General features: G+C 43.1%; 1 protein-coding gene across 1 annotated transcript in view; it reads right to left on the bottom strand.

The window, feature by feature from the left end:
* spns2 (SPNS lysolipid transporter 2, sphingosine-1-phosphate) overlaps positions 1-6854 on the bottom strand; it is a 57362-nt gene extending 50508 nt beyond the window's left edge. Inside the window, exon 1 of the mRNA XM_029519753.1 lies at positions 6614-6854. Coding sequence (XP_029375613.1) covers positions 6614-6845 — 232 coding nt within the window. The 5' untranslated portion in view covers positions 6846-6854. The remainder of the gene's footprint in view (positions 1-6613) is intronic.
* Positions 6855-14743: the final 7889 nt, after the last annotated feature.

Below are 14743 nucleotides of genomic sequence, written 5' to 3'. Positions count from 1 at the left end.
CCAAAGCACTCAGCACATCTCATATCTCCTTCCATTCTGAAATTGTGTTGATCACCAGACAAATTTGAGCTCTTTCTTCAGGTAAACACTCTAATCTTCATAGATAGTGAGACCGAAAGGGAGTGGCACTGTTTTAACATTTAGGATGGGTGTTTGGAAAGGGTTGGAGAGAGATTGGGAGAATCCCTGTGTTTCTGCTTATGACTGAACTGAATTGAGCAGATATAAGGTTTGTCTCAGGGCTGTAAATCTAAAGCTACCTAACTCCACAAATGCCCTCCCATCATGTCCTTATGTCCATAAAAACCTAGTTAAAAACATGTGGCAATATTTTACTCCATATGGCCCAAGTGGTAGTTTACTGTCGACCTGGAGTCCATGGGTGAGCTGTGGGCCACATTTTTGTTTTTAAAAATATAAATAAAATACGTATATTGTTTAAATATTTTGTTGAAATATTGTACACGTTATGATGATTGTCATGCAATATTGGATTTACAAGGAGTTCAATATTGTATCATTTCCAAGGAGATTTATGCATTCCTAAATATAACATGACGTGATATCTGATAAGATGATACCCTGAATCATAATGAATCTGAAAATATATCATGTATTTGGATTTTGTTGACTCCAGGAGTGCCCCTATTGCTGAAAGTGGATTTTTAAAGTACCTCAGATGCCTCCATGAGCTGTGCACTGCTGCAGCGCCCAGTCAGGGCGCTGTTGATTCTGAGCGACCCAGTCCGTTTAGACGTTAGCTAAATAACTAACATGGTTTTGTTTTCAGAACAGCAGTGTACCTGTCCTTTTCACGTCACACTGTAACTTTGCTGCATGTCTGTCCCTGTCCACGCACGATTTGAAAACTTCTGCTCTATGACAGTACTGAGTAAAAATACACCTTCCAGAATGCTACACATTGAATGGCTTCATAGCTGTGATGAGTGATATAGGATGCAAGGTTGGGGTTATGCCAAAATAACAGCTGTAGGTGGGGGAAGAGTCAAAGAGCTGCCCCCGAGTGACCAACAGCAGAGTCATGAAACGGGGCGTTCATAGCTGGAGGGTCACAGGGTGAAAGCTGCTGTGAGGGAAGTGTGTCTACTCCATGGTAAAATCTGGAGTAGCCACATGAAAGGGTCTGCACTGGCAGAGGAAGAAGCTCTGTCTAATTCCATCGGTTACTATTACAGACGTCGGCTAAATCAGAGCCTAAAGAACACACAGACTGTTTTCTCACAGCAGCAGGAATGGCACGCAAGGATATAGACATAAAAAGATTAGTGGGATATCTGTGGGAAACCAGTCTGGAAAAGTCCACTTGGAAGGATGTCATGTAATTGTTAAAGAATCTGCTTTAACATCTGGTGAACAGTGTCAACATTTTGCTGTCAACGGTGTTTTTGGAAAATGCTGAAAATTCGTAAAAAGAAAAAGTGCAGAAGTGACAAGGTTGTCCTTCAAAAACATGTGGATTCTTATTATACAGTACAATTTGTCTAATTCAAAACAGCTCGACATTAGATGGAAAAAGCATGAGAAGAAAGAGGCAGCAACCCTGTAAAGTAAATTACTAGAGGCCCCTCCATGTTTTTTATGCCTGTGCTGTTGTTTGGGGACCTTTAATGTGAGCGCTATAAAACAAGAGAGGGTGAAACAACCAACAGCTAAACCCCAAAGCAGCTTGAGCGCTGGCCCACACTGCTGTCTGACGTAGTCTGCTGTAACAATTCATGTAACTAAGAAGCTCTGCTCGATGCGATTATATCAGAAACTACAAAATTGTCTATACTTGGATTGTCGCACAGCAGTATCATTAATTAACTGTGTAATCGTAATTTATTTTTAAATTTACCCGAATAGGCAACTACACTGTCCTCACTTCTCAGTGGAACTGAAAGTGCTCCACATTCTTCCAAACCAGAAAGAGTTGTTTTAGTGACAAACGATAGGTGAATGTACAGAGGACAGAAAATGAGTGAAGGCTTCACCCTGTCGTTGTTTTTAGGGGAAATTCTAAAGCAGAACAGTGCCCTCAGGTCAATGTGGACTGTGATAATGAGTAGCCACAAAGGAGCTGGACAAAGCTAGCAGAAATTAATCTGCATGGCCTCTTGGACGGGATGGATTGCTACATCTTTATGACTAGGTGACAAAGAGCTTGCCTAAAGAGGATTATTAGCACACGGTCATCTGTGTCTATAAGTAAGATGCTAAAAGTTCACATGCAAGGGCCTCACACTTGTCCAATGGGATGTGGCCCTGTTTTGGGGTATTCCTGGAATGACAGCTTGACTGAGACAACTCATCTTGCAGAGGCTTAAATCTGCAGCTCCCAAGCATTTCTGCTGAGCACAGATTAGGCTGCAGTCAGCACCCCACGAGTTGTGCCTTTGCTGCCTGAGAAGGGGGTGACACCGGGTGCACCCAGGGGGGTGAGTGGCGCTAACACAGATGAGGGTTTACTTACCTACCAAGCAAATAACTTTAAGTGCTGAGTGTCTGCCTCGTGTATCCTCGTATTCTCTGAAAAACTCTTAATCCCCTCTATTTTGATAAACTGTGAGGGAGCTTGGACTGTCTGCTGTGGGACTACAGAGGCACCAACACCAGGATTTAAGGTTCCAAAGCCACCTCAAATTAAATTAAATGCAGTGGTCCTGTAAATCTCAGAGCACTTGTGCACTCTAAAAAGCAAAAGGAATATAAGTGGCTGTGGGTTAAATTGCTGCTTCCAAAGGCCAGACAAAAGTGATCCAGCCAGAGCATTGTAATTCATACAGCTGCACCTTCCTCCACTCCAATCTCATATAGTCGAATCTCCATCTCATTTTTCTGATTGCTGCTAATCTGAAATGCAACGGACTCAAATCCAGTTCGCTGCTGACTTCTGTTATTCATACAATCCTTCTCTTCAGCACCCATTTAACTCAATCACAGCGGTCTCATCTGAACCTGTTCACACTTGGATTTAGTCTCTATGTGTGCATGGCAAAAGCCAGATCAGTGTGTGTCAGTTCCACAACACAAGAAATGTGGAAACTGGACAAATTTGAATGGAACTGGTTGTAACACTTCAATGATCTCTATTTCTGAACACATCAGTCAAATACATAAAAAATGCATTTGGAAAGGGAGGGAAAGATGGGTTTAGAAATGGTATTAACTTGCTTACATCGCAGTCAGCTTCATTGCTGGCCTGAAAAGCAACTCAGTATTATTACATTGCATTTTATTTTTCTGCTTTGTGATTCAAATGAGCCAAAATTGTGTTTATTTGTCATTAAGTCTATGAAGTTTTAATGAGACCTTAAACGTGCCCCTCTATGTGCAGCGGTTTAAGCCTCATATAATTATTTGGTTTTGAGCTGCCCCCCCCTCACAAAGCAGTGGGATTAAATATTCAAGTCTTGTTTAAAACATATTGGCAGTAAAACAATTGAAATCAGAACAAAACAACCTCCCATAAAAAACGCGATTGTGATCTTGGTCTTCTTTTGTGGTTCTTACCATCATCTTGGATAAGTCAAGTGTTGGACCCATAAAGTGCAGTTTTTGTGTGCTACAGTTTTGTCCGTGTGTGTGTTTGTCTGTTTGTGTGCCAACACCTCTTCCATGGGAGATTAAACAGATAGATCCAAGTCTTTCACACAGCTGATGTGCACTGCTGGGTGCAATTTTCCCATCATTGTTGTGGAGCAGAATAGCTCTGGTGTCAGGAATGGTCACTCTCTGTCTCTGTGACAATGCTTTAGTGATCTGCACACACTACAGTAATGACTGTTGGTACAAAGACCTTTTCACGTCGGTTGGGGGACCAGCAACTCTCGGGCTCAGCGCCGTCTGCATTCTGCGTTCACTTTCCTCTGACAGCCTGCCACTGCAGCAGCCGGCCCCTCCCCTCACAACTCCTCTCTCTCATTCAGCCCGCCTTGAAATGGTGGGAACAGGCTTTTCTAACGTGCGTGCGCACTTGCTGTGGGGGTGCGCTCATGCTTGCTTAATTGACATTAAAATCTCTGAGTTTGGGTACCTGCTACTGAAAGGGTTTCAATAAAAAGTAAAAAGCAGAGTGGAGCCAAGACAGAACAGAGCGAGAGAGCTGAGAGGAGCTTGAGTCCAGATGGTATGTGAGGAAGAAGGAGCTGGTAATGGGAAGTAAACAAGGGTCTTCATTTTAGTTTGAACAATAAACTCAGAAATTGCATTTGTAAATGACAACATTTAGGCCATATTACTATTAATTACCAAATTAAAAATGACAATTTCAATGGCTCTAACAGCACAATATTGATTTTATATTCACATACCATACAGCTTTGGAGCAGAATAAACACACTTGGAGAAGATACTGTGTGCTACCGACGCAGATGCTGCAGCTGCCAACACATAATTACTGCTGCAATGATGCTCACACAGCAGAAGAGGAGAGAAAGTGTTAAAGAGAGATGGAGGGAGATGAGGGGAGGGAGAACGGCAGATCACCTTGTTCTGTATGTGGTAGTTTTGTTAGATGCACATGGTTGCCGGTACTCATCATTCTGTGTGACCATCTGACACACATGTTGGCCATTCATAATGTAAAAGGGTCCGGTAGTGCTCAGATGGCAGGGCAGGGATCGCACTGCATGCCCTGAGTGCAGCGTCTCCCCGCGAGGCTTAGCCCAGGCTTCCGCACCCGTACCACTCCTCAGGCCCCCCAGCCCATCATCGTCCTCCCTATTTCCACATTCCCCTCACTTCATTTCAGGCCGTTTTCCCCTCCTGTGGCAGCACAGCAGGTGCATGGACGTCCAGCAGCACCAAAGTTAACAGCTTCACAGAGGACTTTGTCCTTTGCAGTTCATTAGCTATTGTCAAAAGCAGAGGCAGATTATGGAAACAGAGTCATGATGGAGAGGACTGGGGAGGGATCGAGTTGCTTTTGAGCCCCCCTTAATGAGGGGTTTCCTCTGATCAAAGCACGAGGAGGTGTACTCAGACAGGAGTACAAATCGCTGCTTTGCAGGGATACCGACTCAGCTATGATTGAGGGCGAGGACGTCGCGTTTATCTGCGGAGACAGAGTGCTTCTTGATGACGCTGGAGATTAGATATGCCACTGTACATCAACACATTCTCGCTGTGGCTGTAGGTCAAGCAGCCACTGTAATCATTCATGGCTTCCTTCCTGTGTAGTTCGACTACAAAAAGTTGACAGACTGGACTCGGAGCCTTCAGGATAAAGCGCTGCAGACATGTGCCTCTTCACTCTACATCGTTCTGTTTGTATTAGCCACTCCATTTTGCCAGAGGCTATGGACAGAGATTACATCATTTCTCTGATATACCAGTCCAAGAAATATTAGATTATCAGATAATTAGGCAAGAAATAACGGACAATGAAATCACAATCAAGATTTTCAGGTTGACCTCTCTTACGTGACTGCATGATGTACATCAGTGAGTGCATCAATATAAACTTTGACTTTAACCAGGAAAGCACGTTTTGTATGGAGGAACCTGTAGACAGGAGCACACTTCCCTGCATTCTCCACGCTGCAGCAATATTTTTAACCCATTCAGTGCCACAATCCAAGGTCCCTAGATCATGCTGAAATCCACAATGTACTGGCCAATATAACGGTCTAATACAGCAGATCTTTCATTTGCTTCCAGCATGCACTAATTTGAACCTAATTTGAACAAATATACAAATGACATACTTCTTGCTTTAAAATTAATCACATCAATAAACTTCAATCAAATAAAATTATTAAGGCACATACCTACAAAGGAACATGATGCAAGTTTAATTATGAATGTTATCACTTAAATCAACTCTTTTAACACCTTATCAAGAATCGATCTTTTGCACTTCAATATATGCTCTTTATCTGTATCTCCTGACCTTTGTTTTAACACTTGCAGGCCAGTTATCCATCTAAGATCCAATCAGTTAATGTATCAGCTCCGTAAGGATTGCTCTTTCCACGTTGGGAAAAAAAGCCCACTTTGAACAGCACATGCTCTCAGGTCGGAGCTGCAGCGAGGAAATGCGGACACTTGAGGAGGACAGACGGCACATGCGCTCCCGGCAGCATCACCTCGACCTGCCGCGCGCAGCGCAGGCGAGAGATGCTGGACTCTCCCAGAAACAGCGAAGATCTAATGACTGATGCGCTCCCTCCGTCCCCATCTCCATCTCTCCCAGCCTGCAGTGGCTGAAGCTGCTCCGTCAAAGGAGCCCACACACGCAGCGGAAGCGTACGGGCGAGTCAGTGGATGGAGCGCGGATCGCTCCAGTTGATCAATCGCTAATTATCCACCAGCTAAATACCTTCCTGAGTGATAGTGAGGGCGTGAAGGCTGTCGTTTTGATTAAATCACAGCAGCCAAGCATCTAGCAGCCCTGAGGAGGAGCAGGCTGGCCACTGGCCATTGTTCTGCCCGCCTCAGCTGAGGTGAGCTGCTCCAAACACCGAGGCAGCTCAGGCAATTAGTTCATCTCCAATCAGTCCGGCGGATACAAGCTGCTGCTCCCTCACACGAACACACACACACACACACACACACACACAACACGATCCCCTAAAAGATCTAATAGAAAGGAAAAAATCTGCTCTCTTACCGGCTACTGTGTATCTGTCCATGTAATTCAGGATGTTGCCAAAACTGAGGATCCCGGCGGCAGCAGCCGGTGAGCGGCATCTGAGCAGCGCGGCTCGGAATTTCTGGCCAGGTTTGCAGGGGTGGAGGTCCGGGTTGGATTTCAGTCCGGGACTCATGCTGCCCGACAGCGTGCGCACCTCATCCGAACTGCTGCAGCCTTCAATCTCGCATCCATCGCTCTCCACGCACATCTTCGGGCACGAAAGATCCAGCGCAAAAAAAAAAAAAAAAAAAAAAAAAAAAGAAGAAAAAGGAAAACGCCAAGAGAGAGTGAAAGAGAAAGATTGAGAAGGCTGAGCGGAGTAGATCAGACTGAGCGGCGGGTCTGTCTGTGATTTGAGCAGGCTTCAGTCGCAGTGAAACAGCTGTCCTGAGTGTGGGAGCGCAGGAGCCGCTCTTGTCGGGAACATATTTCAGTGGCAGTGTGAGGTGGCGGACGGGCTGAGCGCTCCGTGGCTTTTTTCTAAGGACTGAGCGCTACAATACGGGGTGGGTGTGGCCTACCCCCGCAGGCTCCTCCCCCTCAGCCCGCAGCGAATGATGGAGCCGCACCTGATACTCTGCCGCAGATGCCGGGGAACTGCAACCGGAGTGCGGTTGGAAAAACCTCCGTGTTATTTCTAAGGAACTGACGGTGGCGGGATAGGGGTGGGTGGGTGCGACTTTATTCTTTTGTGCTTTTATTTATTTCATTTTAATAGCATTCATCCTCGTCTATCATATTTATAAGCGAGGAATGACCGCTGACTGACATATAGTACTATTATTACTACTGAATTATCATTGGCTAAGACATGTAGGTCACTAAAGTGTGTTGCAGGGACACATTTAGAAAGGACAGGAAGCTGCTCTCCTCTGGTGTGCTCTTATTTTTTAAAGGGGTCTTAAACTTGTATATATTTCTCTCCCCTTAAATTTGGAGAGTTAAAACGTTTAATAGATAGATGTAAACATCCTGCCATGCAGACAGTCAGTGCTATTACAATCACAGACTGACTTCATAAAAAATTTTATGTTGCTGAAGATGCTGCATCATGAGAAAACAACTAGCTCGGCCGTGTTTCATATCAGAGAGCTTCTTGTAGTTGGTTGTTCCCTTCAGGTGGGAGAGAAGTGCCTTTAAAATAAAATGTCACTGTGTTCACACTGATCTCTGGCAGAGGAGTGATTGAGATGTTATGAAATGCGCAATATAGACCCTAAAGAAACAAATTCCACAACCCCTGCTTTAAGACTAAGGCAAATTAGAACTGGACCCCCTCTTTGATGATTGACTGTGGGTCAAGGTCCGCATGGCCTCAAACCCAGAAGAAGTTTTATTTTCATGCGCCCCGAAATCCCACTGAGCTTGACATGTGATGGCAGAAGTCATCACATTTAATCAGACATGTCAGATAACAATTCAAGGATAAAATCATTCTGAATAATCAAACTGTGCAACTAAAATAAAAAATAAAACAACAATAAGACCAACAATGATAAAAATTAGACAGCATTTTTTGTTACATTTGTTACATCATACATGTTGATATTTATCTCATTATTTCTGAGGTTAGTGAAAATATAGAAAATAGGATCATTAGACTGCTTTTAGAAATAATAACTAATAACATCCAACCTTCCGTGGTCTTCAACATCTGGCTTCAACATAGAAAAAAGTCATTTCAGAGTTCTACCTTTAACTACATCATTGACTACCTGTGGAATTAGAGCTTCTCATCCTCTGAACTGATTGAGTTTCCTGCAATCCACATAACAAGATCTTTCCAGAAAAAACAGCAACCGTGATCCACCAAGACACTGACTTTTCAATCTGACCCAGTTCTCACTGTTTTGCTCAAAATATATATATATATTTTGTCTGTGAGCCACAAAGTCAACAATTTATCAGTCACATTTGGTTGAAACATTTTTTTCTGCTTAGAAATTGAGGAGAGAAGAGCTGGATGAATTTCACTGTCCGGCATGTTTGTCTGTGGTTTTTCTGGTGGTTACAGAATAAACCCAGGGGGGAAAAAAAAAAATCATCCGGTTCGGTTAAGAAAAAATGAACACAAAAGCAACTGGCAGAGTTCTGACAGTTTCAACAACCACTGTCCACTGTCCTCAACAACAAACCACTGTCCTCGTGCCCATTGCAGTCAATGGCAGGAAGACACAGAACGCCTGAAATAACTGCAAGGACATTCTTCGTTGCTGATCTCATTCAAAATTTGAATATCGCTTGACTCCCTTCATTCATGCTACTGGAAGATTGTTGGGCTTTAACTAACTACAAGAAAAAATCATCAAGAGAAGCCCAAATAAGGTTACAATCTCCTGTGATGCATTTTATTATTTTCGAACATTTCTGACCATTTTCATTTATCACTTTTCTTTGCGATAGGCTTCAAATCCAAGTAATAACGGTAGCAGTGGAATTGTGAGAGGACGAAGAGCCTAGAGAAGGAAAATGGCCTGTTTCTGTGCCATCTGGGTTGTGTCAGAAACAAGGTGAATTATCACCAGCTAATTGTTAGATTTGTTCATTGGGTGCATTACTGACTGACATTATGTCACAGAAAGTGTAAAGGGAGTTTTATTTGTCTGCACCGTGGCAGACTGATGGCGCTGATGATTTAATGTGAGTACAGAATTTAGTGTTTGAAATAAGGGTGTGGGGAGGGAGCTGTCCAGACAAGTTTAGCCAGGGGGGACACTGGCCAACGGACTCTTTTCCTGATGAACTGTGCCGCCCACATCCTGGTGAGGGTTTTATTCGACCACAGTAAAACATAGGCATACAGAGATTAAATCAATATTTGTGTCTTTGTTTGGACCAGTGAAGGACTAAACGAAGTCTATTGGGAGGTAGATAGAGAAGATGAAGGAGGCTGAATCCTGGCATGTGCTGGGGGTCGGGGGTGGAGGGGCGGGCTGGGCGCCTGTTCGGCTCTGCTCTGCAGGCATTCAGTAAGGGTGTAAGAGATGAGGTTTGATTACATTTAACTGACCAGTATTGTTGTCAAGACACTTCTGCTGGTAAAACCTGAAGGGTTTGAGGCTTTTGTTTTGCAATTCTACTATCAAATCTATTATCCACTTGCATCCCATTGACTATGATGTCTGAAACCCCCATTTGAATCTGGAAACGAACAGAGACCGACAGGGTCTGTAAAAAAAAAATAAATAAATAAATAAAATCAAGTGATACAACGGGATAAGGGACAAAACCAACTAAAAAAAAGTATTAAAATTAGATAGATTTCTAACATTGGAGTGAAATTCTGAAATAAGGCAAGTATAAATAAAAAATAATGCTTAGCTCACTTTTGGTTTTCAAGAAGCTGGTCTTTAAGCAAAACATTTTTGTTGTTGTTTTCTTTCATCTGAAGGGTGACTCATAATGATGAGAGTGTAGATTAGGCATAGATAGCTTCTGCCTAAGCCTGTTCAGTCACTACATTATACACAGACTAATGACATTAACTAGGCTGTTTGCATATATAGTATTAAGTATGATGAATTCCTAAAATTTTAAATACAATACTCCTGAGAAAAGCTTTTGTGAGGCTGCAGACTGACCTACAGGATAAGAGGATGCAGGAAAAGAGAAGAGGGCGAAGGCAGGCACTGGTCTGATGTGGAGGGCTGAGGAGGGAGCCCTAGTAAACAGCTTTTCCTGTCTCCCTCTCCGGAGCCCCCACCTCCCCTCCTCTTTCTTTGGGATGTGTTTGATATGCTGCTCATGTCAGTGGGATCCTTCATGTTTTTCATGTGGCAGAGTGGCTTGGTGGACCTGGACCTATCTCTGGCATTATTCTACTATGTGGCCTGGAGCCACTGAGTCACTGCCCCAGCTTTCCTTCCTGTGTCAGCTGGGGGCCAGGCCTGCACTGCAGGATGGGAGATAACCTGCTAATCGCTGAGCCCAATGCCAACAGGACGATAATGCTGACGTGTTGTACGTTTTACATGTGTCTGCCAGTAAAGTTTAAATGTCCCCCTGACGCATGTCTATCAGCTGTCCCTCTTCAAGTCTCCACCTCTTTTGACAGTGTTCAAGATGTTCCTGGTGGTTTTGTGTCAATAAAGCAATAAAAATCATAATCAACAAACAAGAGGCAATGAATTAAACATTTCAGGTCAGAGGTGTGACGTTAGCTCTCTTATTCAATAAGTCCAGGCAGTCAAATGAGTGCAAAATGGTTTCTGCTTTGCATTTTACAAATGCAGAGGACCTGGAAATACTTCCTACAATACTGCTATACAACATTTATAGTTCATCCATAAATTGCACACACAGCTCATTGATGAGGACAACCTGTTGAGGATGTACCCCACCCTTGCCCAAAACGCTGGCTGGGATTGGCTCCAGCAACCCGCACAACCTGGAAATGGAAAAGTGGTAGAAGATGGATGGATGGATGGATGATGATGAGGATTTTGTCATGTGATTGCTGATGGCTTTTCATGCATACAGTACAGACCAAATGTTTGGACACACCTTCTCATTCAAATGAATAGGAAAGTGTGTCCAAACGTTTGTCCTGTGCTACATGTGCATCTCTTCTGTTCTATTTACATTTTTACCCTGTTACGTAAAATAAATATGAAAAATATTCAGGAGTTAAAGTAATCAAGGAAACTTTCAATTGCAGTAATAACAACAGTGTGTCTTCCATTGTTTCTTTGATCAGCAATGTTTACATCCAGCTAAATCAACACATTTCCTTTTCCTCTGCTAAGGACCAGGTGTTCCAGTTTCCCTCAGTACTCTATGTGCCATTTCTTAAAGATCCCCCTGGTTTTGCTCAGTCAAAGAAAAAACAACCAGTTCTATACTATTCTTGTATATGAAGCCAATTTTGATAAAATTTTGTATCTTTTCTAATTCTGATTTGTCTTCTTTTGTTTCAGTATATGATGGCCTTAAAGTCACTGTTTTTTTTTTTTTTTGTTGTTTTTTGTCCTTAAAAAGAAGCTGTGGTTTGACCATTTTAATAACATTCATCATATAGACTGAAACCAGCCTGAATGAGGCATCTGAAGTAGTTCCAGTCCTAATCAAAACAAACATTTTAAATTCTAAAACTCATCCTCCTGTACTGTAGTCTCATTTGTATTTTATCATTACACCACATTATATATTCAGTTGTGTGGCCTCTATTTCAGTCCAGTCTATTCCAATTGATTATCACAAGGGAAGTGTCTCGTAAAGTGATGTTTGATCCAGGTGATGAATTCCTACAATTGGTAGAAATGGTTGACTCAGGCAATGAAGCCTCCAACCAGACTCATTTCACACAGGCCATAAAATAGAGGAGGCCTTGTTCAGTGATACTGACAGCATTAGCATAGCCTATCTTGAAATGGACTGATAGCAAAATGTCACATTGCTGAAGTATTTGCATGTGCCCTAACATGAGATCATCTAAAGACTGGGCTGCTCTTATCTACACGTTTTACACGTGTGGCCACATTGAGAGCACGCTGCCTTCAGTGATATGCAGCGACACTGGACCACCCTACATCCATTCTCTTCATACACATTTGTTTTTGGAGCCGGAGCCGGAGCCGTCTCGGCTTTGGTCAGTCTTGAGGTGTGGGTTCTGCCATCCTGACCTTTTCTCGTACGCTGAGACCTCCTGACCTCTGCACTGTCTGTGCTTGACAGTGGCTTGCAGGACCAACCTCTCACTCCCCCCTCCCACTGTGCACTTTTCCAAACTCAAGCAACAGACCGTCTGGTGCAGGAGCAGCTGAGGATTTGAATAGATCTGGGCTGATGTCTCTGCTTCATGGAAGTCATGGGGGGGAGCAGCAGGAGGCAGGCAGAGAGCAACTAAATATAGGGTCCAGGAGCATCTTTTATCTGCTCATTTTATTATTTATTTGACAGCTCCATCCAAGCTGGTCTGCTTGGTACTGGGTCATCAGTCTCAGTTGATCTGTCTGAAGTAAAATCTGCTCTGACTACACTGTCTGCCTTGATATTACCATGTTGATCATTTGTTGGAGTAATTTCTTCCCAACTGCATTCTTCATGCAACTGAAAGATTCACATCTGACTTTAGCTAATTGGAGAAATTTGAGCTACTATGTGGCTGAGTTTTACTTGCAGATCTTCCTGGTTGCTCATATTTATAGGCTGCATGGTTCTTTGTAATTACCCCATTGCCATAGCTGTGTCTGTGAATCAGCTCTCTCCAGCCCAGTGGCCAGAAAGCCTCTGAAACAGGAATGCTAAATACATAGGACCAGAATGTGCATATGCCATTATAGCACAAACCACAGATTTGGCTGCTTTTTTTTTCCCACTGTCTTGTTTTATTTCCAGTGACATCAGATCGTTTAACTGCAACTGGCTTTGTTACATTTAGAATCACCAAACAACTGTGATAATTAAAGCGAGCAATTTATGAAATCTTCTATTTGGGCAACTCTGTGTGAATAATCACACCCAACAGTCCAATCAACACATTTCATTTGTGCTTTGTCAAAACCATACAGAGCTGTGCATTATGTAGAAATGACTCTAAAAACTATGCCGGCATATATATAATGTACATTGGCTTTTTTTGGTTACATTTTTAGATGCTCCTCTATTTGGTTTTTAATGGTACGACAGAAATGCAGATTTGCCCATCCTAGCTGAGGTGTAAAGCCAAGAAGGCCCCATTCCATGTAATTGGCCAAATAAGGGTCATCACAGAGAGCAGAGCAGGCGCTTCCTCTGCATGACGTAATGCAACTACAGAAGTTTGTTGGTGATAAGGACAGCATCACACCCACAAATGTACTCTGACTACTTATCAATTTTGTGCAGCGGATCTCTAATAGCTCAAACCTGACTTCCCTCACAGTCAATGTGTGTCATACACATGAGCCTGAGTCATTAATGATATCAAATCAGTGTTCTTATTATGGACTAGTCCCATGTTGCGTATTATTACATGTGAGCACGTCGGAAAAACACTGCTGTTTTCACAACCAAAAATGTTTGCAATCCCAGTGTAAACACTGAATGTATCCGCTCTCCCCCTGGCTCCCTCATTGATCGGTCTGGGCAATTTATTAGCCATTGTGACAGTTTCCTGTGCAGCCAGGGTCGACGGGGGAAACGGAGAGCTATGCAGATAAAGTGCTCAGAAACATGGTGCACAATGCCTATTGTCTTTTAATTGCAGGTTGAACCGTTACCTCCAAAATGTTTTCCACATACCTTTGCTTGTGCGTGTGTGCTTGCTTGTTGTTTCACATACGTGCCTTGCGTCCCAGTCTATTCCCTCAGCATACTGAGTAACCACATAACTTCTGGAAAATTACAACCTAAGGCTGAGATGTTCAAAAACAAAAGGAAGTACCAGTGAACTCCGTAATAGAGCAATGAGAGCAATGATGGCATAAACAATGGCTCAGTGTCCTTGGAATGGAGCTTTCATCTATGTGTCAATATCAAATTCAGTCAACAGCGTCAGCACTTGTGAAATATTTTGACAGAAATGTGAGAAGTCAGCTAATTGATTCTGCTTCAGGATTTCACTTCGGTCTTTGCGGCAGTTATTGTGATCAGTCAATGATACGATGACATTGCAGCCCAATTAATGCATGACCTTGTACCTGAGAGTGACAAGGGCAATGACCTTTGACCTCCCTGCGAGGTTTACTCCACCAGAAAACAATGGGAACACGCAATGAAATGCAGCTGTTAGGATTTGCCAGGAGATGTTAGACACTTTTGCAACAGCTTAGCGAACAGTTCAGACATTGATTGATAAGCTGCCGTCATAGCAGGTTATGTGAATATGACATGTTTGCCTGGTCTGTGATGGTCTTTGACAAGAGCAGCCAGGCTTAAGATGATGAATGTAACCACCTATCATGTTCCATGAACTCAGCAAGGGTCACAGACTCCAACTCAGTTTAGGGTTCAGTGAATATCACGAGTAAACACTCAAATGGGGAAAATGTCAAAGGTTGAACATGCCACCACATCACATACTGTCTGAGGCAGCCATGTCAGTTTCATGAGGAGACTCTCCAACATCTGACACTGATGGTTAATGAATTATACACAAGGTTACTGGTGCAAAAGTAAAAAACTGCA

The sequence above is a fragment of the Echeneis naucrates genome, chromosome 14 (assembly GCF_900963305.1).
Source record: "Echeneis naucrates chromosome 14, fEcheNa1.1, whole genome shotgun sequence".
In the NCBI taxonomy this organism is placed as follows: Eukaryota; Metazoa; Chordata; class Actinopteri; order Carangiformes; family Echeneidae; genus Echeneis; species Echeneis naucrates.
The sequence above is the reverse complement of the archived record's forward strand: the minus strand, read 5'-3'. Positions and strand labels throughout refer to the sequence as shown.